Genomic DNA, 19,419 nt, shown 5'->3' on the forward strand with positions numbered 1-19,419 from the left:
TTATCTATACTCATCCACTACCCACCCCTATTTTTGACCCCAGAAAACCACTGATATGCTTTTTGCTGCTCCAGATTAGTTTTCCTGATTCAAAATGTCATATAAATGGAATCGTATTATGTACTCTTTTAGTCTGGCCTCTTTTGCTCAGCATAATGTTTTTGAGATTCATCCATGTTCTGGTAGGCATTAAAAAAAGGTTCTTCCTTTTTTGTGACTGAGTAGTTTTCCATTGTATACATGTACTGCAATTTGTTTATCTACGTTCCTGTTGTTAAACACCTGGGCTATTTTACCTTTGAGCTAGTATGAATAAAATGACAATAAATATTCATGTATAAGTCTTTTTGTAGACATATATTTTTATTTCTCTTGAGAAAAGATGTAAGAATGGGATTTCCGGGTCAAAAGTACATGTTTAACTCTTTAGGAAAACAGGCAAAGCAATGGGCTTCCCCAGTGGCTCAGCAGTAAAGAACATGCCTACAACACAGGAGACATGGGTTCAGTCACTGGATAGGGAAGATCTCCTGGAGCAGGCTATAGCAACCCACTCTAGTATTGTTGCCTGGAGAATCCCACGGACAGAGGAGCCTGGTGGGCTACAGTCCATAGGGTCTCAAAGAGTCAGACATGACTGAGCACAGCACAGGCAAAGTAACACGGACATATTTACAGGACAGAGAATTGTAGACATTATTTTGTAATAACTTTTTTTCACCTAGTACAAAGTATTTATTTTAATTGTAAAAGAAAACTTAAATTATAAAATTGCCATATTCTTATTGTAAATAATTCATATATTCAGAAGAATGTAAGGTAAACATAGAAGTCCCTCTTGCAGTTGCCTACTTTCCAGATTTTTCATGCATATACAAATACATATGGATAAATATAAACATGTATGTGTGTATACAAATATGTACATGTACATACACACAGAGACATCTATATTATTTCACAAATGGGATCCTATTATAACAATGTTTAACAATTTACTTTTTAAGCATATAAAACTTGATCATCTGTTTCTTACCAGTACATAGAGATTTACTCCATTGCTTTTTTTCCTTCCAGTTTTTTTGAGACATAATCTACATAAGATTAGTAGTCCTGTATAAGCTTAAGCTGTGGTGCATGATGATTTGACCCACATACACCATGAAGTGATTATCACAAGTCCAGTTACCACCTCCTGTAGGTATTGTGAACTTTAAAATGTAGTCACAACCTAGGAGTTCAAAGTCTCGTTTTATTTTTTGGGAATTTTTAGGACTTCAGCCTGGGAGACAGCATCTCAAGTGACCCTGAGAGAGCTGCTCCAAGGAGGCAGGAGGAGGAGTCAGTTTAGACAGAAGTTTGCAGCAAGGGGCAGGTAGTTTGAACACTGAAAGATTCTTGTTAATTAAGGAAAACCAGATATCTCAGTTTAAGAAATTTAGTGCTTTTGTATGTATGGGAAGAGGCAAGAGTCTAGACTTACTGAAATCATTCCTTTCACGTGTATCTCAGCCATCTGGGGCCAGCAGCCTGCGGTTTGATGACTCATATTCTTAGTTCCTTGCTCACCATAGGGAGTGGTGGCAGCTTGTGGTGGAAGCTCGACTGCTGTCAGATAGCAGGCATTGCTCTTCCTGGGCTCAGAAATTCATATCTGGAGGGCTGGATTCACGGATGCTTGGGACATCCTTATTTATTGAGATGGCAGGAAATATTCCATTTCACAGTACAGAAGTAAAGAAATACAAAACTTTTTTTCTTGTGATGAGAACTTTCAGTACCCATTCTCTCCAAAATGTTCACACATAACATGCAGCAGTGTTAATATATTTAACATGTTGTACATGGCATCTTTGGTTCTCACTTATCCTATAACTGGAAGTTTGTACCTTTTCACAGCCTTCATCCGATTCTTTTCCCTATGCTGCCTTCCACTTCTGGTAACCACAAACGTTATCTCTTTTTTAAATGTTTCTGAAGTATAATTGACATACAACACTATGCTAGTGTCTGATACACAACATAGTGATTTAGTATTTCTTTGAATGGAATATAATCTATAGAAATATTGAATTACTATGTTATACATCTAAAACTAGGACTGTATATCAACTATACTTCAATAAAAGATAATTTAAAAAAAGAAAGACAGATGGATATTTAATAGAGAATAGATCACTCATAGATGTCAATACTCCAGGCTTTGGTTTCCTCATTAGCGAGATGGAAATAATATCTACCCTAATTCTTGCCACCATTGCAGTGGTCAGAATGGATAATGCATTCAATACATCATAAAGTGCTAAGCTGCACAGCATGGAAAAAGGGCCAAAGGGATTCCAAGGGAGGGGAGAGAGGAAAGGGTTTAAGCAGGACTGGATCAAGAAGGACCTGACCCTTGTATATTTGATGAAATCTGCCCAACAGGTGGATGGATGTATGGACATACAAATAGGTGGACAGATGACATAGTCTCAAGAAATAAATAATAATTTAAAGACTTTAGAGAGAATATTAGATGTATATTAATTAAGGTGTGTGTGTGTGTGTGTGTGTGTGCTCACTCATGTCTGACTCTTTGCAACCTCATGAACTGTAGCCTGCCAGACTCCTCTGTCCATGGTATTCTCCAGGCAAGAATACTGGAGTGAGTAGCCATTTATGTCTCCTGCTTGACAGGCAGATTCTTTACTACTGGGAAAGAATAGTAGAGCCACCTGGGAAGCCCGTTAATTATGATATATGTTTTGAAAAATCACATTGGCATAAAGAAGTTCCCCAAGAACTTCACCATACGTATTTCTCGTTTTGGTGCCCAACTGAGGCAAGAGTGACAACTGGCTAGTGTGGTCCTGCAAGAAAGATGATGCGCCTGTGAAAGAAAAAGCATCATCTTGGCTTTTGCTTCAAAAATTATGTTATACCAAACTCCATGCTTTCTTAACATTGTTTCTGTTCTGTGCTATTCTTTGTCGCTCAGTCATGTCCAACTTTTTGCGACCCCATGGACTGCAGCCTGCCTGGCTCCTCTGTCCATGGGGATTCTCTAGGCAAGAATACTGGAGTTGGTTGCCATGCCCTCCTCCAGGGGATCTTCCCAACCCAGGGACTGAACCCAGGTCTCCTGTATCACAGGCAGATTCTTTACCAGTTGGGCTATTTTCTACTAAGAGTAAAAAAAAAAAAAAAAAGTTACACAAGGAATAGAAAATGAAAGGGGAGAAGTGCACAAGTTGATTAAAGAATGCTTACTTTTGTGTGGTAAAAGTCTAAGATAATATGAAAGTTTCTTTTTCCTAAGATTTGCTGGTTGCCCAAGTCCCTCCCTTACTGAGGTAGCCAGATGCATTGCTCAGGGTTAGGGAGGAGATACACTATCCCCTTTGCTGCTGCTGGAGCTCATGGAAGTCTTCAGAGACTAGAAGCCAAGCTCTTTCTCACCTTTGAGCTGGTGTCTCCTGTTTCCTTCATCCAAATGCTCTTTTCTCTTTCTCAAGCCTGGTTCTTTCTTATTATTCAGGTCTTGGCTTAAATATTATCACAGTGAGGATTCCCTGTTCACCCAGGGCTTTCTACCACAACATCCTGTTTTAATTTTCTCTAGAGCTTTTACTAGTGTCAATATTTTTCATGTATTTATTTGTTTGCTTTCTTATTGTCCTCCTTCCCGACTGGAACACATGCTCTCTGAGGGGAAGGACTTTGTCTTTTTTTTTTAATTATTGTGCACACATGGCTTCTCTCTAGTTGTGGTGCATGCACGGAGCTCAGTTCTTATGACGTGAGGGCTTGGTTGCCCCTGGGCAGATGGGATCTTAGTTTCCCAACCAGGTATCCAACCCATGTCCCTATTATTGGAAGGCAGATTCTTAAGCACTGAACTACCCGGGAAGTCCTATGACTTTGTCTTATTTGCCATCATATCCCCAGTGCCTGGTTCCTGCTGAATAGTGGTAGCTCAGTAAATATTAGATGAGTGAATTAATGAGGTCACTCCTTGAAGAAGAGGAAGAGAAGGGAAATGATGACCACTGAGTAACTACCCAAAATAAACTGAGAAGAAACTGGCAGTGATTTGGGTTTAGACTCAAGAAGTAGGATGAGGCTTTCTGCCTTCTAGGGCTTTGTGTGTGTTAAGTCACTTCACTTAACACACTTTGAGACCCCATGAATTGTAGCCCGCCAGGCTCCTCTGTCCATGGGATTCTCCAGGCTGGAATACTGGAGTGGGTTGCCCTGCCCTTCTCCAGGGAATCTTCCCAACCCAGGGATCAAATCCAAGTCTCTTAAGGCTCCTGCAGGCAGGAGGAATCTGGCGGGCAGTTTCTTTCCCACTAGTGCCACCTGGGCTTGAGAGATGGCATGATTTCAGCTCTAGAAAAATCGATAAAGTTTTGCTTTTGTAACACCTAGCTCTAGCACTAGAGGATTCATATGTGCTGCGCAATTAAATTCAAAACTAGTGTCTGATTTGATGGGAAAGATTTTATTAATGATTTAAACAATAGACCTAATTATAGTCCCTAATTATATATGTGACATTTGACCAAAGTAAATATAAAAATATTTCTGATTTCTTTGAAACACTGTAAGTTTCACATATTGTAAAACTTTTTAGAATTTCAGAGAGACCATTGATTTTTCTAAAGACTCCTCTGAAAAGATAATTAAAGCTGTCTGTCCTAGCTTTCAAATATATTTTTCATTTTTATATAATTGTAAGTTCTTTTAAATCTGTACTTGGCTAAATAATAAATAGAATTAAGCTAATAATTTTGTTTAGTTCTAACAATTTGAATTTAACCTGTTGCTAAAGCTCATTTTCAAGAGGAAGGGTACGAATCTCCAGTTAGTTTTCTTGAAATTCTAACTGATTTAAAGTCTATCTTTTCCCCTGGGCTTTAAACACCAGGGATGGGAGAGGCAGGCAAAACCTGCTGAGAATGTTTGGGAGCAACTTGTCTTCACACCATACAAGAAAAGAATCAATGAAAGGAAGGGCAAGAAAGAAGAGAGTGGAAGGTCAGCAAGGAGGGGAGTTCTCACAGTGAGACAGATAAGTTATAAACATTTGCTAAAGGCAAACGCACTATTTATTTAAACACTTGCAAGTGAGAAGCTGTTTGACTATCTTGTAGACCAGGCCAATTTATTTAAAATCTAACCAGTCATCTAAATCAGTGCTGCCCCATAGCTGTGGCTCCTGGATACTCAAAATGTGAAGTGTACAACTGTGGAAGTGAATTTTTTAATTTTATTTTAATTGATATAAGTTTAATTTAAATTTAAATAGTCACATGTGACTGGTGGCTGTCATTGAATAGCACACATTTGGATACTCAGCTAAAGTATGTTTTAATTTACTGTTTCTCAGAACATTAAAGACATCATAGTTACGCTTTAAAATTAATGTAGGAAGCTAGTTTTTTGGATAAGTGTAGATCCAACCACAAAAATGTTGAGGAGTAGCATAGTGAGAATCTCCTAATCTCCTTCTCATTGTGTCTAATGTTCTCATGTTTCCCTTTTTGAAAACCAAGAAGCAAGTTTCTCCTGTTTCTTTAGTGCTTTTAGCAGAGATTAAAAAAAAAAAAAGAGTCCAACCACCATGTCTTCATCTGAAATACTACCCATCTGGACACTTAGTATTCAGTTATTTGTTTTTGCCCTGAAGAATTCAGTTGACTGCTGGTATTCAATTTTTTCTTGGTGATAATCATTTTGGAGATGGAGAGTTGTTGGCTTGCTATACTATGGGTTAAAATCCTTTGGGCTGCCTATGTTTTCAGACCCACTAGAGCTACCTGATGGGAGGGCAAGCTGGAGGAGGGTCCAATGGAAATGCATTAGGGTACAACTATTCTGGAGATAATCACATGGTTTTGTAGTTTTCATTTTTTAATCCATTTTTTAACTTGGTCTATCTTTTCCTCAACTACAAGTCTTTTGGTGGTGGTGGTGGCATGGGATGGTGTGGTTTTGGCTTAATTTTGTTTAAGAGAAGAGGAAAGGCAATCCAAGATGTCCTAGAACTGCAGGGCTGGACGTCCTAGATTTGTAGGTAGCACAAGCAGTCTAGAAGAGACAGGCAATATAGGATGCCTGCTGTGTGTCTAATTTTATACCTTACTGCTGATAAGTGTCTATTGTGCAAGAGTGAAAAAAAGGATTTGGAGCCTTAGACATCCAAAGAAATGCATCATTACAAACAGTCCTATTTACACTTTCAGTGGAGTTGGACCATGGAGGGCGCTAGACCTCTCTCCTAAAAAGAAGGACACAGTAATGCACTTGTTTAGGTGTTACAAAATTAATTTTTTTCACACAAAATTATTTTTGTTAAATTTCACCTTTCAAATTTTGTACCATCACTGTGAATTCATAGTATACATTTTTATTCATATTATTTATTCTTTTTAATAAATTTATTGAATATAGTTGATTTACAATATTGTGTTAATCTCTGCTAAACAGCAAAGTGACTCAGTTATACATATATACAGATACATAATCTTTTTCATACCCTTTTCCATTATGGTTTAATCACAGGATAGTGAATATAGCTCCCTGTGCTTGCTTGTTTCCCTTGTTGCCAGACAGTTAAATTCTTGATACAGCAGTCTTTACCTGGGGGCAGAAGTGAAATGTTTCTTCCACTCTCACTGTCCTCCTATGCCTTCCAAAAACTTGAAAATAAAGTTGCCTCTGAAGATCATCTCCCAGATGGCGCCATGGTAAAGAATCTGCCTGCCAACACAGAAGACACAGGTGACTCGGTTTTGATCCCTGGGTCAGGGAGATCCCCGGGAGAAGGAAATGGCAACCCACCCCATTATTCTTGCCTGGAAAATTCCATGGACAGAAGAGCCTGGAAAGCTACAGTCCACGGAGTCGCAAAGAGTTGGACACAACTGAGCATGCAGATATTGTACAATCTGTGGATAAAACCCTAAAATCTATCTACGTGGCAGCCATGGAGTATACCATACAGTTGTCCCTCAGGAGAGAACCTGGGTTAAGAACTGTCATTAGCTGGTAGCCTCCAGCTGCCATACTTTAGGAATCTACTAAGATGCATGCCAAGGCCACCAGGCTATTCCCAGTCAATGGCAGAAGTACTACAGCCAGGCCCAACCCAGGTCTCCTCTAACAGGCTCCCTGAGGGAGCTTCTTGATGATGTGGCCCGGCTTTTGCTCAGGACTGCACTGTTATCCAAAGTTCTTCCAACCCAACCCCACTTCTTTCTCTAACTCCTTTCACAGGTGCCAGTCTGCATTGCAGTCTGAGGCTCCTGATCTACTCGTGCCTCCTCTTGCCTTTATCTCCCACAGGCATTTCTTGGACACCTAAGTCTGTACTAGTGTCTGCCTCCCAGAGGACCAAACCAACACCACACAAAATGAAAGAGATTAGTTCCCTTGAATTACCAAGGAGAAATAATCTTGAAGGGCATTCTCAATGGTGAGAATACAAGCTGGGTCTGCTCTATTCAACACTGTATATCCAGGACTTAGTGCAGCAATTGACATAAAGTAGACTCTCAAAAATTTATGAAAGGAAGAGAGGGAGGGAGGAAAGGAAGATTTTGGATTAGCTGAGATTAAAAAATCAAATTAAACTTTGTTGTTGTGTTGCTATTGGTCAGTCCTCAAGTCTTGTTTGACTCTGTGCAACTCCATGCATGCCAGACTTCCCTGTCCTTCACCATCTCCCAGAGTTTGCTCAAATTCATGTCCGTTGAATCAGAACTGTAGCATTATAAGGAAAAACATGTAGTTAGAAGAGGCTGGTCAGTTTGGCATTTAGAAAAGGGCACTTCAAAGAGTAAAAAATTTGTTATTGCATTCTCAGCACTGTCTAGGGACGATGCATACACACATTCAAAGCTGCATCCTTATCTACATATGCATAAACAGTACATGTACAGAAAATGCTGGGTATATTATACATATATGTTCATATATTACTTTGTTCAGAATTCTCAATATTTACCAAAAACAAAGCACAAAGTTCAAAGGAAAATGAAACAAACAAAAAAAATCTCTCCACACTGCCAATGGAAACATTACCAATTGAGAAAACAGACAATGCCAGCTCCAGGCACAGACACAGCACTTCTGTTGGTACAACTTCTCATTTGTGCAATTAGTTCTATACAGAGAGCCAGGGTACTCCTGTCATTAGCGTCTGGCAAACATCCCTCAGTTAGGATGTTGCAATTGCAGTGTCCCTGAGAAGAGGCTCTGGACTCTGTCAAGAGCTGTAATCCTATTAAATTCCATCAAACAAGTCTCATGCAAATTTTTAAAATGAATAACCACTTAATATCCACAATAAATATATGTTGATGTGCAAACCTTCGGGCTTCATTTAAATTTATGCAAAGTGATATTTTCTAACATATATCTTCTTTTGCAATTATCTTAGTGGAAAAAAATACGTATTCAGAGTTCAACTCTTTTCTTAGGAAAAATGAAGTTTTCGTTGGGATTATTTCAAAAGCATTTATAAGACTATAAAATGTCTTTAGAACTCTGAAGTCAAAGGCCTTGGGACACATACTTGAAGCTAGTTTTATTAATAGCATGGATTTAGAACTGTTTTCATAGCCATAATTTATATATATTTATACATAAACATATTCATGTACTATACTGCATATAAATTCTTTACACATAATTTTATATTAATAAATTCTTTATATATAAAGTTTTTAGAGAAATTCTTAAATTTAATCTTGTTTAATTTTCATTCATTCTCAAATTGCAATATCTCTACAGAAATGCTTAAAAGAAAACAAACTGCATAATTCACAGCACTCTAAAGAATGTCTTAATGATTCAGTCTCATAGTTCTGTATTTATTTGTATAATGGCTTTTAGCTAGTTACCTCACTTTTTCAAAAGCAATAACCCCTAAACAATCTTGCAACTCATAACAAACAAGGTTCAGATTGCAAACACAATTTTTTTTATTCCAGATGTTTAACGAGCAATGAATGTGAATCTTTTCCTTGAGGGACAAATAAAAGACAGTTAAGTGGATGTAGATTTGCTAGTTCTGCCTGTGATTAGAATTGGTTTCTCCAAATAGCAGTTTAGAAGAGCTATGAGTAAGCAGGAAGTGACTTGTGAATGGAGTTAAAATAGAAAAAGATAAACCACCATTCCTCTTAGGAAGTCATGTTCAGCCTGTCATTGCAGTAATGTTGACACTATAAAATTATCACTGATTTTCTCTATTAGTAACTTTCCCAAAATCAAAGAAGGACTTGGATTGAAAACAAACTCTTCAAATCCCTAGATACAATTTTATAGTAGAAGAGGCACATCAGAAAGGACGGGGAACAAAATGGACACCAGTGTCATCTTCGGGAGGCAAAGTTAATGGTGATTTTCTTCTTTCTCTTTTTAAATGTGTTCCAGATTTTATATCATAAGCATGTATTTCCTTTTTACTGAGGGAAATTTTGACTTAAAAAATAAAAAGACGAAGACATGGTGACCGAAGATGAACACCACATAGCTTAAGAGAGGGTTTCAGTTTTCGCTCCTTAGGGTTGGGTCTGACACCAAACTCTTGAGCTTTGAGAATCAGTGAGGAGGGCATAGGACCTCAGGGTGGTCTAGGGCAAAGGGATCTGAGCTAATACTCTGTGGTACTCTGGTATTTCTTATTCCAGGCTCCTGGAATCATTGGCATTCCAATCCTGGAATGCCAATCACGGTGGCATTCCTCTAATCTCTGGGGTCCCATCACTTTCCCCCAAGTCACTCCACTGCACTGCCTTCTTGAAGACAGCTGCCATCTTGGCATGACTCATGATTATGAGTAAAGTTGAGTCCTGGTGAGATAGCTGGATGAGTTACCTACAAAAAGCATCCAAATGACTTTTTTTACTTAATTATGGGATGTATATCTAACAAATAAAAAGAAACCTCTTACCTACAGTTAATAATAATCATTCTTTTAGGCAAATGTTTATCCCCAAAAGTCAACATAATAAAATCATTCGGAGGTGTTTTGGTTTGATTTGGTCATGTTGATAATTATACTCTATACTTCATGACCCTCAGTATCATTAATGTTCCACTCACTGAGGACTTTTTAGGATCAAGTTAGTTTTTTGACTAACACTGGTACTTGTATCTTTTCTCATGACCAAGTCTCCTTATTCTGTGGTAGAATCTTGGGTTCCCAACAGAATCTTTTCCAAATTCTTGGAGGTTCATCTTCATGTGGAAATTGAATAAGTTGTTTCTCTGAAGCATTTACCTCAGGCTCACTCCTCTTTCCTATAACATCTGCTTACATGCTGCTTCCAGAGGGTAGAAGAACCTTTTCGCCAATACCTCCAGTAGAAGAGATGCAGGTTCGATCCCTAGGTTGGGAAGATCCCTTGGAGAAGGAAGTGGCATCCCACTCCAGTATTCTTGGACAATCCTGTGGACAGGGGAGCCTGGCGGGCTACAGTCTGTGGGGTTGCAAATAGTCTGAGGCAACTTAGCACTAAACAACAACAGAAGAGTCCTGGGAGAGCTCTCTGATTGGACAGTCCTTGGTCACACGCCCCAAGGCCGGCAGGTGAGGCAGAGGCTGGAGAAATACCGAAAATGAAGTCAGTGTTCCTGGGTGCATATACACAGCATATATCCATCAACACCAGGCACCATCTCCATGTACACTGAACTTAGAATCCCCTGCAAGGCTCTGTTGAATTGATGCACAGTGTTGATCAAGAGCCTGGACTTTCTAGTCAATGTGAGTTCCAATTCTAGCATTTCTTTTACATATGGCAGGTTTTGGTTTATTGGTTAACCTCTATACATCTCAGAATCTTCACCTGTAAAAATAGTGATAAACATTTTTACTATATAGGGTTTTTGAGATAATTAAACAAAATATTGTTACAAAGCATTTATATCACAGTTTCTGGTGTATAATATTGAAAGTGAAAGTGAAATTCGCTCAGTCCAGTCGTGTATAGTCATGGACTATACAGTCCATGGAATTCTCCAGGCCAGAATACTGGAGTGGATAGCCTTTCCCTTCTCCAGGGGATCTTCCCAACCCAGGGATCAAACCCAGGTCTCCCGCATTGCAGGCGGATTCTTTACCAGCTGAGCCACAAGGGAAGGCCATAATATTAGTGCTCAGTAAAAGTTAGAGATGGTGATGATGATTATGGTGATGATGTTGATGGTGATGATTTATCATGGAGTGCTTCCATTGGACAAAGTTTCATTCCAAACCAGGGAAATGTTGCTGACCTCTTTGTCCAATACGGGCAGATGAGTGGAGTTGGTTTCATTCAACACACATTAGGTTTCTTCAGGACCTGTTTACATAAAGACCACCTGGGAGCCGATTTCCTGAATCAGTTCAGTTGCTCAGTCATGTCTGACTCTTTGCAACCCCACGGACTGTAGCATGCCAGGCTTCCCTGTCCATCACCAACTCCCAGAGCTTGATCAAACTCCTGTGCATTGAGTCGGTGATGCCATTCAACCATTTCATCCTCTGTTGTCTCCTCCTCCCACCTTCAATCTTTCCCAGCATCAGGATCTTTTCCAATGAATCTGTTCTTCACATCAGATTTCCTCACTCAGTTCAGTTCAGTTCAGTCACTCAGTCATAGAGATAGGTTAATGGAACTTCGTATATTCCCCTGTCTTGGACATTAATCATATTTGTGCCTGCCATTATTTTTTGAGTTGCTTTTTAATATTGAGAGAAATTTATACAACATGCAATTCTTATCACCCACAAAGAGCTGAGCTCCTAGTTTTTCTTGCAGCTGAGATGCAGGCACGTGACATGAACATCACCATATGCACTTGCAGGAGACTCATTCAAGAGATCCAAGCAAAGAGGGTCTGTGATGGGCTTTCCTTCTGTAGGTGGCAGCAGAGCTGTCTGGCCTTTGAGGTAGGAGTGTTGGAGACTGAATTTCACTGGGCAGAAATTCATGAGCTATGCTCACAGAGGTGGCAGTGGCAACAAGTTGAAGTACTTGCATTTAGTGCTTAGCCTTGGTGGCAGCAATGTCAACAGATTTCTCATGGGGCCATTTCTGAAGCAAGGTTTTGTCTATTATTCTGGGGGAAATAGCCTTGAAATAAGTTTCCCCAGTTCTCTTAATGGTAATATAAACTACCTTCTCTTTTAAAATACATTGCTTATACTGCTTGAGCCAGCCAGAATAAACTCAGTTGTTTGAAGATAAGAAGACTAACGAGTACAATTCCCTTCCAATGTTCTGTTCTTAGGAGGAATAGTATGGCTACTAGTCGTCAAAAAAAAAAAAAATTTGAAGTTTTAATTTCCAAAATCCTTGGTGACAAGAACAGAGTATCTATGCACAAGAATTCAAAGATTACAGAGTGTTCCTAAATGTTGATAGTATCTAGAAAACTGAATTCAGGAAAGGCATTTCATCACTTAAGTGTTAATATCATAACTCTACACTATTATATTTTCCTAGATAAAAGAACACAGGGAGATTCCAGTGTGATAGTTTTGAAGAATGACACACGTTATGGAAACAAACATCCTGAACATTGTATTGTCACTAACTTGGGCTGCATAAAAAAAAAATTCTACACATTGCTTTCCATATACTTTTCATTTCCTTTATATATTTGGAGCACTTATAAATCTTGAGACTCGTGTGCTGCAGTTGGAGCAGTGTCGAGTTCAAGGAAGCACAGAGCACACCTGAGTTCCAGATATGGCTCATGCCCCTAAGAGAACAAATGGGAGGGATGTGAGGATAGAACCCAGCTCCCTATTATGTCCTCTCTCGGCCTCTCCTCTTCAATCTGATGCAGAGCCCTCATTGTGGTTCAGGTGCCTTTCAGGGTAATTAGAGATGATCATAGCTGAGATTAAAAGGCCACTTAAAATGTACTGAAAACAAGTTCCAAATTTTCACAGCAGATATTGAAAAACTGTTTAGAATTTTACCTTCAAAAACAAAACCAAAAAATTTTAAATTAAATTTTGTATTTAACAAAATTTCATCTATATTTGCAGCTATGTGCCAATTCTCAAAATACTGAATCAAATGTGGATTTTTCAGAATAATTTTCCCTATGAAAATGCATTTGAGCAAGATACAAACGTTCTTCCCTCCACCTTTGACTTTCACAAAATCATAAAGTAGATTACTTTAGAAAAAAAAATAGCTTAGGGAGTTTTAATTGTTCACACAGGCATCTCTAATATTTTTGGCATTAAAAATTTTTTTTTTTTGGTCAGAGACTTTTAGCTTTTTTCCTTCAGTTGTTCACTGGAGTGATTGTTCTAGGTTTTCATTTGTCAAAAAAGTCCATCATCCCTCCACTTCTTTCAACATCACTTGTTTCCATCTTGTGAGATTCTGGACCTTTTACAAGATCAGTACTGCACCATGAATTAAATGTGCAATGTATTTATGTTGCATTTTCAGATATTTGCAAGGTTGATGAACTGACCAGGTACTAACTAACAAAGATGTTGACATATTGGGCCTAGCTAGGGAGTTTCCCAGGTGGCTCAATGGTAAAGAATCCACCTGTTATGCAGGAGACACAGGAGAAGTGTGTTTGATCCCTGGTTCTGGACGATCCCCTGGAGTAGGAAATGGCAATCTGCTCCAGTATTCTTGCCTGGAAAATGCCATGGACAGAGGGGCCTGGAAGGCTACAGTCCATGGGGTCGCAAAGGGTCGGACACAACTGAGCGACTGAGTACAGACAGTTTAGTTCAGTTGCTCAGTCATGTCTGACTCTTTGCGACCCCGTGAACTGCAGCACGTCAGGCCTCCCTGTCCATCACCAACTCCTGGAGTCCACCCAAACCCATGTCCATCAAGTCGGTGATGCCATCCAACCATTTCATCCTCTGTCGTCCCCTTCTTCTCCTGCCCTCAATCTTTCCCAGCATCAGGGTCTTTTCAAATGAGTCAGCTCTTCGCATCAGGTGGCCAAAGCACTGGCGTTTCAGCTTCAACATCAGTCCTTCCAATGAACCCTCAGGACTGATCTCCTTTAGGATGGACTGGTTGGATCTCCTTGCAGTTCAAGGGACTCTCAAGAGTCTTTTCCAACACCACAGTTCAAAAGCATCAATTCTTTGGCGCTCAGCTTTCTCTATAGTCCAACTCTCACATCCATACATGACCACTGGGAAAACCATAGCCTCGACTAGGCCGACCTTCATTGGCAAAGTAATGTCTCTGCTTTTTAATATGCAATCTAGGTTGGTCATAACTTTCCTTCCAAGGAGTAAGCGTCTTTTAATTTCATGGCTGCAGTCACCATCTGCAGTGATTTTGGAGCTCAGAAAAATTAAGTCTGGCACTGTTTCCACTGTTTCCCCATCTATTTGCCACGAAGTGATGGGACCGGATGCCATGATCTTTGTTTTCTGAATGTGGAGCTTTAAGCCAAATTTTTCACTCTCCTCTTTCACTTTCATCAAGAGGCTCTTTAGTTCTTCTTCACTTTCTGCCATAAGGGTGGTGTCATCTTCATATCTGCAGTTATTGATCTTTTTCCTGGCAATCTTGATTCCAGCTTGTGCTTCATCCAGCCCAGTGTTTCTCATGATGTACTCTGCATATAAGTTAAATAAGTAGGGTGATAATATACAGCCTTGACATACTCCTTTCCCAATTTGGAACCAGGCTGTTGTTCCATGTCCAGTTCTAACTGTTGCTTCCTGACCTGCATACAAATTTCTCAAGAGGCAGGTCAGGTGGTCTGGGATTCCCATCTCTTTCAGAATTTTCCACAGTTTATTGTGATCCACACAGTCAAAGGCTTTGGCATAGTCAATAGAGCAGAAATAGATGTGTTTCTGGAACTCTCGCTTTTTCGATGATCCAGAGGATGCTGGCCATTTGATCTCTGGTTCCTCTGCCTTTCCTAAAGCCAGCTTGAACATCTGAAAGTTCACGGTTCACGTATTGCTGAAGCCTGGCTTGGAAAAAAAAATTTTTTTTTTTATGCTGCAAAAAGCTTTATTGTTTCCTTTTGGTCCAAGGCTTGAGGGAGGGCTCCAGGGTGTTAAAAAGCTGCCTAGTGGCTGCAGAGAGGGGCTTCAGGCAGCCCTGATGTTAGGTGGGTTCTTCAATGGCCACTGGTCTCCAGAAGCTCCTAGTCGTGCTTGAGGATGAGCCTTTCGAAGAGATAGTCGCCCAACCCAGCCTGGAGACCAGCCAGCCTGAGGAGGTTGGTCAGGTGGTCACCCATCTTCTTGATGAGTTTCACTTCCTCATCTAGGAAGTGGTTCTCCAGGAAGTCACAGATGTGGGGGTCTCCGCGGGCAGAAGCCAGGCCATGCAGATCCAACAGGGCTTGATTCAGGTTCTTCTCTACGAGAAGGGCGGCTTCCATAGCGTCCTGGGTTTTACCCCACTCATCTTGAGATGGCTTTTGCACGTCCAGGAAGAGGGCGCGGCCGCCACGCTGTTTTTGCATTTTCAAGAGACGCTCCGCGCCCTCGCGCTTCTCCTTGGCCAATTCGCGAAAAAAGTGACCCACACCCTCCAGGGCCACATCGTCGCGGTCGAAATAGAAGCCCAGAGAGAGGTAGGCGTAGGAAGCCCGCAGTTGCATGTTAACCAGGCGGTTGACGGCGGCCTCCACCTCGGTAGAATAATTCTGACGAATCTGGGAGCTCAGATTCGGTAATAATCTGGTCGGTAATAATGAGTTAAAAAATGGTGGCTGGTCCCGGTGATCGCGGACAGCTGGGTGGCTGACTCGGAGGTTGCGACTGGAAAAAAGGTTGGAGGGTGATCGGAGGCTGGAGCAAGGGGCGTCCCTGCGTCTGTTCCGTCCAAGCACTGTTGAAGCAAGAGACAGATCTGCGGGGCCGCCCCCGCACTTCTGGCTTGGAGAATTTTAAGCATTACTTCACTAGCGTGTGAGATGAGTGCAATTGTGCGGTAGTTTCAGCATTCTTTGGCATTGCCTTTCTTTGGGATTGGAATGAAAACTGATCTTTTCCAGTCCTGTGGCCACTGCTGAGCTTTCCAAATTTGCTGGCATATTGAGTGCAGCACTTTCACAGCGTCATCCTTCGGGATTTGAAATAGGTCAACTGGAATTCCATCACCTCCATTAGCTTTGTTTGTAGTGATGCTTACTAAGGCCCTCTTGACTTCACATTCCAGGATGTCTGGCTCTAGGTGAGTGATCACACCATCGTGATTATCTGGGTCATGAAGATCTTTTTTGTACAGTTCTTCTGTGTATTCTTGCCACCTCTTCTTAATATCTTCTGCTTCTGTTAGGTCCATACCATTTCTGTCCTTTATTGAGCCCATCTGTGCATGAAATGTTCCCTTGGTGTCTCTAATTTTCTTGAAGAGATCTCTAGTCTTTCCCATTCTATTGTTTTCCTCTATTTGTTTGCACTGGTCACTGAGGAAGGCTTTCTTCTCTCTCCTTGCTATTCTTTGGAACTCTGCATTCAAATGGGTATATCTTTCCTTTTCTCCTTTGCTTTTCACTTCCCTTCTTTTCACAGCTGTTTGTAAGGCCTTCTCAGAGAGCCATTTTGCTTTTTTGCATTTCTTTTCCATGGGGATGGTCTTGATTCATGTCTCCTGTACAATGTCACGAACCTCCATCCATAGTTCATCAGGCACTCTGTCTATCGGATTTAGTCCCTTAAATCTATTTCTCACTTCCACTGTATAGTCATAAGGGATTTCATTTAGGTCATACCTGAATGGTCTAGTGGTTTTCTCCATTTTCTTCAAAATGTACACACAGGTGCTGATATTATGCAGCAAAATACATTTGAGTGTGGTCTGATTTTGTTAGTGGTTAGTCCACTGGTGAATATCCTCATACTCTTATGACTTTGAGTCTCTGTGCAATTTGGTTTACTGCAAAGGCTGGGTAATATACACTTTGAACAACAAGGATCACCTCACCTACCACTCTGCATCCAGAGGGTTTGGTCCCCTCCACCTTTCCCCTTTCCTAGTGCCTGGAATTCTGTGGCTACCTACCACCATAGCAACACTGCATCTCTGAAGTCCAAAAATCGGTCTCACTGAAGATTCTTACATGAACCTTCAGAGTCCACTTGGGTCTGTCTCAATTTTAACACATTAAACTTCTCGGGACATTAAAGGTTTATAATTTTGGTCAGAATTGTAGTTCCAAGTTAAATATTCATTTCTAACAGCAAATAATAAGGTCTTAGTAAATTTCTAAAATCATATGGTAACATTCATGTCTTTTTACATATCTCAACAATAACAGAACTATCAGTGCTGAAACTCTAACTTTTTTAGTGAGGATATAAACACAGTAATAAACACAGTCATTATATAAACACATAAATTAAGAAAAGAGTTGTTGCGTACTTATGTTGTTATCTATCCACTTAGTCATGTTTAATACTTTGTTTTTTAATTTAAAATTTTGAAAACTTAGCTTAGTCCTAAGAATGAAGTATTTTCTGGCTATGATCACTTCAAATCATTACCAGAAAGTGAGTTGAGTAATATTTTCACTCTATAATTTAAAACTCTGACTTTTCAATAAAATATCATCTAAAACACATATGCTATTGGACAGCATACTCTTGAAACATGTGCAAAATAAACAATCATTTATTTTCCTATTTGCTGTTTTAAAACAATTTTATTGGGTTGAGGGTGTAGGTTTCAGGATGTAATGTTGTTTGCCAAATTCTGTAATCCTTTTTTTCTTTTTTTAATGTCTCACAGGGTGTGGTGCCTTTAGAAAATTTTTTAAAAGTTGTAGTTCTTGGTGTATTTTTCCTTCACTTTTTCAAAAATAGTAAGAAAATCTAAACCCCACAGGGAAATTCTGGTTCCTACTATTGACTCCTGGAATCCACTTTTCTAAAAATAAGATTATTCTATGTAGCCAACTTTTGTTTATTTCCTTGCCAGGAGTATTTATGTTCTTAACACTATAGGTTCTTAACACTGTAGGTTCATTATTAGAAATGAAGTCTTGGTAAGTACTATCTTAATGCTTATTATTATTATTCTGCTTAGAATGGTGAAAATAATGTAGGAGGAACATCTAAAAGGAGGCATGTAAATTCAGCTATATCCCTTTTGTGGGGACCTGGTCATTGAAAAACCTCAGTGAATCCATTCTGTTCTTGTTTTTCTTTTACTACTCTATGGTTATTGAGAAACACTTAGCCAAATAAATATTTAAAATTAGTCTTGACTCCATAAGACTGCAATTGTTCTTAGAAAAACAAATTCTCTGTAAAAAGTAATTAATACTAGAGAAAAAGATATTGTTGGAAAATATCTTTTTAAAAAGAGAGAGATGCTAGCAAAGAAATACTATTTTCAAGACATAACAGGGGATAGTGAGAACTGATGATCCGGATTTTGTCTTATATTTGGCACAATAATGATAATTCAGTCACAAATCGCATGGCTGAAAACTCGTTTCTAACTCCTAATCCCCCTCCCAAATAGAAACTATGTCCCTATTCTCACACACCAGTAAATACATAAAAGAATCTGCTGACACTGTACGTGTGTATGTATAGACGGGTGTGTGTGTGTGTAGGTCCGTGTTTGCTTAAAGTAAGAGAACTAGGGTAGGAGTTAAAATATGATAGAATCCCTCTTTTATTTTCCCCTTTCTATCCTTGGAGCTGGGTGTTTGAAGGAGGAACCCTACGTTTTCCAGCAACCAGCAAGCGTCAATACTTTTTATTTAAAAGCAACTAGAGAAAAACACCCCCTAAAGCAAACCAAGGTCACACCACCCCCTATCATCTGTAGATCAAGGCACCGAGTCCCATTTGGGTACCACTTGGCAGGGGGTTCTCTTTCATCCTTCTCCTCACCGCCCCTGCCGGCGGGATGTGACCAGGACTGCGGGTCTCGGGGTGCCAGCGAGGAGCCGCCCGCCCGCCCCAAGAGAGGAGGAGGCTCCGGCCTGGGAGCCGCCCCCTCTCGCCGCTGGAGAACAAACGGGATATTCAGCAGTGGGCTGTGGCTGCCAGAGCAACTCCTCAGGGGACATCCAGCGGCGAAGCAGACTGCACCGTAATCGCCTCTAGAAAAGCGCCCCGACCCCGCCTGCCGCGCACACCCAGCTACCTGGGCTGCCCCGCGGCGGCGCGTGCGAGTGAGCGGGAGAAGCCGGGGTGCGGGGCGCGCCGGGGCGGGAGCCCGGGCGGCTGCGGAGCGCGCGGTGCTCCGGTGTGCGCGCCGGGGTGGGGCGAGCCCCGAGCGTCTTCACCAGCCATGAGGGGCGCGGGCGCCTGGGCCCCGCTCTGCCTGCTGCTGGTCGCCGCCGCCCAGCACTCGCGTCCGCAGCTCTCCGAGAGGTAACGCGACCCCCAACCGCACCCCTCCCCTCCTTCCTCCATGCCCCTCGCCCGCTGCTTTACTTTACCCAGTTCGCTTTGGG

General features: G+C 40.7%; 1 protein-coding gene and 1 pseudogene across 1 annotated transcript in view; one reads left to right on the top strand and one right to left on the bottom strand.

Annotated features, from left to right (window-relative positions):
* Positions 1–15,040: 15,040 nt before the first annotated feature.
* LOC105001850 lies at positions 15,041–19,255 on the bottom strand (annotated as a pseudogene).
* Positions 18,783–19,419, top strand: part of PCOLCE2 (procollagen C-endopeptidase enhancer 2) — a 98,089-nt gene continuing 97,452 nt past the window's right edge. The window contains exon 1 of the mRNA XM_010858143.1: positions 18,783–19,336. Coding sequence (XP_010856445.1) covers positions 19,254–19,336 — 83 coding nt within the window. The 5' untranslated portion in view covers positions 18,783–19,253. The remainder of the gene's footprint in view (positions 19,337–19,419) is intronic.

The sequence above is a fragment of the Bison bison genome, unplaced genomic scaffold (assembly GCF_000754665.1).
Source record: "Bison bison bison isolate TAMUID 2011002044 unplaced genomic scaffold, Bison_UMD1.0 scf7180017864384, whole genome shotgun sequence".
In the NCBI taxonomy this organism is placed as follows: Eukaryota; Metazoa; Chordata; class Mammalia; order Artiodactyla; family Bovidae; genus Bison; species Bison bison.